The sequence below is a fragment of the Larus michahellis genome, chromosome 25 (assembly GCF_964199755.1).
Source record: "Larus michahellis chromosome 25, bLarMic1.1, whole genome shotgun sequence".
Classification (NCBI taxonomy): Eukaryota; Metazoa; Chordata; class Aves; order Charadriiformes; family Laridae; genus Larus; species Larus michahellis.
The window spans coordinates 1,926,787-1,930,721 of NC_133920.1; the positions used below are offsets into that span (position 1 = coordinate 1,926,787).

At 58.3% G+C, this 3,935-nt stretch overlaps 1 protein-coding gene across 1 annotated transcript; it reads left to right on the forward strand.

The window, feature by feature from the left end:
- The first annotated feature begins 206 nt into the window (after window positions 1-206).
- On the forward strand, window positions 207-2,463 carry LOC141734834 (microtubule-associated protein 1 light chain 3 gamma-like). Its single transcript, XM_074567042.1, has 5 exons — window positions 207-321; window positions 408-463; window positions 633-739; window positions 1,689-1,937; window positions 2,309-2,463. Exons 1-5 carry the CDS (start codon window positions 270-272, stop codon window positions 2,349-2,351), a joined length of 507 nt encoding a protein of 168 aa, XP_074423143.1. The 5' UTR covers window positions 207-269; the 3' UTR covers window positions 2,352-2,463.
- The last annotated feature ends 1,472 nt before the right edge of the window (window positions 2,464-3,935 follow it).

Genomic DNA, 3,935 nt, shown 5'->3' on the forward strand with positions numbered 1-3,935 from the left:
CATCCTTCCATCCACCATCCATTTATTCACCCATCTACCCACCCACCATCCTTCCACCCATCCATCCATCAATCAATCAATCAACCAATCAATCAATCATCCACCCACCCCAGCAGAGCCCAGCACCCTGCTGAGCACCCCAGCTCCTCCCATCCCCAGCCCAGGTGGGGCATCATGAGCCTTTATTAGGAGCTCTGCCAGCAGCAGCCCCCCAGTGTGGGGCTCGGATCCTGCCTGCACCTCCAGCTGCCTGCTTCTCCTTCCAGAAGATGCAGCCAGGCGACACCAGCTCTCGCCCGTTCAAGCAGAGGAAAAGCCTCGGTATGTTACTGGGGAGACGAGGGGAGCAGCAGAGCGGGGACGTGGCGATGGGAAGCGCTTATTGCTCCTTTTTTCCTCTTTCACAGCCACCAGGATGCACGAAGTGACAGAGATCCGGATAAAATATCCCAACAAGATCCCGGTAAGGGCTGGAGGCAACTGAAAGTCAAGCTGTGGGAGTCTTTGCCGAGGACTTTGTGGCTTGACTCTGAAGACCAGAGCTCTGCTTCTCTGGGCACCCCTCCAAGAGTGGTCCCAAAGGCGCCCCCCCAGTTCCTGTTTTGCCTTCCAGCACCTTCTCCCCGCTGCAGGTGGTTGTGGAGCGCTACCAGAAGGAGAAGACCTTGCCCCCCTTGAACAGGACCAAGTTTCTGGTGTCCCAGGACCTGCCCCTGTCCCAGTTTGCTGTCACCCTGCGGTAAGTGGTTAATGACACTGCGGGGGGGGGGGGGGGTGTCCCACAGCCCTGGACCAGTGCAAAAACCCAGTCTAGATTCAGCTGGGCTGGTGAAAGAGCTTGGCTTGGAAGCCACTTTGGCTTCTCCACTGGGCAAGTGTTTAGTGGGCAGGTGTTTAGACTTGGCCTAATGCAATTAGCATCTGCAATTAGCAAAGAACGTGGTGGTGGTGGGGGGGGGATGCCTTAGAGTTGCATTCCTCCACTCTTGCTGGGATGGAGGGTGGAGGTGTGACACTTGGGTGACAACTAGCTCTCTTCCCTGGGGACCTGCAGCTCAGGTGAATCGTTAATTGGGGCTAGGTGATTAGCAGCCCTGCTAACAAGCAGCCGACTCGAAACCCTCGTGCCCTGGGCTCTGCTTGAGATCCTCCCCAAGGCCCAACACCTCCTTCAGGATGGACGGAGGTGAGAGCTTGCGGCTGGGGGTTGGCCCTTAGGGATGATTTTGGGGAGCAGTTGGCCGTGCCCCAGCACCCACCTTCGTGCCGGTGGGGTGGCTGGCACCGGAGGGAGGTGGCGCTCAAGCAGCGCTCCCCAGGGCTCGGTATCGGGGCTGGTTCTCCTCGATATCTTCATCGACCACCTGGATGAGGAGATCTTTGCTTGTGCGTGCAGGTTTTTGCTTTACCCGTTCAAACTATATCTCAAAAGTCCAATCTTCAAGGCCAGGTTGGCCGGGATTTTGAGCAACCTGGTCTAGCGGGAGGTGGCCCTGGCCATGGCAGGGGGTTGGAACCAGATCATCTTTTGAAAGGTTCCTTCCAACCCAAGGTGTTCTATGAAGCCCAATCCCTTTGGGAGGGACCACAAGCACCGTGTCCCCATGGATGGGCCCTCCTAGGGGAGCCTCCACGCTGCCTGGTGCTGGGCAATACTCGCCCCTGTGCTGTCTTCACCTTCTCGGCAGGACACGGCTCTGCCTGGCCTCCTCCCAGACCTTCTACCTGCTGGTGAACAACAAAGGGTTGCCCAACATGGCCGTCACCATGCAGGAGCTGTACCGTGACAACAAGGATGAGGACGGCTTTCTCTACCTGACCTACGCCTCCCAGGAGATGTTCGGCAGCTCTTCCTCCTGCGGCTTCTTGACCACGCAACCCCCTGCTGCCACCACCACCGTGTCCTCGGGGCTGCTCGTCTCAGGACTCCAATGCTGGTGAGATCGGGGATGTAGCTCCCCAAACTTGGCTTTAAAAAAAAAAAAATAAAAAAAAATATCTGTGGGGAGCCCCAAATTGCGGCTGGACCGAACCTCGCCTTCTCTCTGGCGGCGGTTTGTCGGGCTCAGCTTCGTAACGGTCTTAAAGACTCCGCTCAACGCCCCCTTGGTCCTTTTGGCTTTAGGCGGGACGCGTTCTCCCGACGCAGCAGGAGATGGTGCTGGTTGACTCTGATCCACGGGAAGGTCGTTCTTCTAAAGGGTTTTCCAGCCTGTCATCCCTGCCCGGAAAACTAGGAGCGGGGTTTGGGGGAGTTTTGTGGGTTTTGCTGATTTTTGGTGGTTTTTTTTTTTTTTTTTTCCTTAAGCCACGTGTCCCTTCTACCGCTGCCGGAGGCTCCGCGCTCTTGAGATGTGGAATAAAGAAAACGTGGCCGGCGCCTCTCATCTGAACGCCGTTTTGGATGGGGACCCAACCTTAACCTTGGGGGGCTTCGTCCTTGGCTTTGTGGGGGGTGCCAGCGGTGAAGTTGGGGGGGGGGGGGGGATGTCTGGGGGGAGCACCAAGATGGGGAAGGACTTTCTCGCTCTCGCAAAAGCAGCTTGGGAGAGAGACCCTCCCGCAGAAGAACATCCCCCCTGTCTCCTTCCCCTCTGCAGAACTGGGGGGGGGTTGACCGTCCCATCCCTCCAACCAGCCCCCCCAAGGACAGAGGGGGGACATAGTAGCTAAAAGCCGCGGGGGCGGCGCGCCGTGAGTCAGGCGTAAACGCTTCCTGCCACCGATACCGCGAAACGCCTCTTAAATATTTAAGGCTTCCCTCGCCGTAAAAATGCATTGTCACAGCGGGTGAATATTTCATGCACGTTTTTCGTGCTTAAAATGTTAATAAATAAGCTCTAAAATTAGCCGCCACGACAGCAGGAGCTGGTTCCTTGAGGCGCCGGGGGGGGGGGGGTTGGGATGAGGGTTTCCCCCCACTCCTGGCAGGGATGGAGGTGGGGAGCAGGGGCGGGGGGGGACTCCGGGCTGTGCCCCACAGATGGATGCAGCCCCCACCATTTTTTTTTTCTTTTTTTATTTTATTTTTTTTGCTGAGGTTTTGGGCTGGCAGAGGTGGCTTTTATTTTTTTTGGCGGGGGGGGGGGGGGGGGGGGAGGTAGAATCACAGGATGGTTTGGGTTGGAAGGGAGCTTAAAGACCACCCAGTGCCACCCGCTGCCGTGAGCAGGGACATCTTCACCTGGCTCAGGTCCCTCCAAGCCCTCTGGGGGGGCCATAGGGGTCTGGGGGGGTGTGGGAGGCTAGAGGGAATCCAGAGGGGTCTATAGGGGTGTGGGGGGGGTGGTCTACGGGGGAATTGGGGACATCTCTGGGGGGGCTATAGGGGCTCGGGGTGGAGAGTATAGGGGGGCTGGGGAGTTTGTGGGTCCCAGGGGTGTCTATAGGGGAACTGGGGGCATCTCTGGGGGGGCTATAGGGAGTCCAGAGGCGGCTATAGGGGCCCTGGTGGGGGGCTATAGGGGGTCTGGATGGGGCTGGGGAGTTTGTGGGGGCCCAGGGGTGTCTATAGGGGAACTGGGGGCATCTCTGGGGGGGACTATAGGGAGTCCAGAGGCGGCTATAGGGGGTCTGGGGAGTCTGTAGGGGGGGGTGGGGGAGGGAGGGTGTGGAGGATCCACAGACCTGATTTTTCCTGAAGAAAAGGGGCTCAAAACCATATTTCTGGCATTGCCGAGCTCCGGGGGCCCTGTTAGCCCCCTGCTGCAGGGGGTGGCTTTGCTTTGGGGGGGGTGTGTGTGTGCAGGGAATGCCCCCACCTGCCCCATCCCCTTCACCCCCATCCCCTTGAGCCTTTTCCCACTTTTATCCCAAGGGCAGCGTTGACCTCCGCAACTGCCGGCGCTTCCCAGGCGGATGTTCGGTAGCAGCGCTCGCCCCCCCTGCGCAGACGCCTTCCTTTTTGGGGTAGTTTTGGCTATATATATGTATAT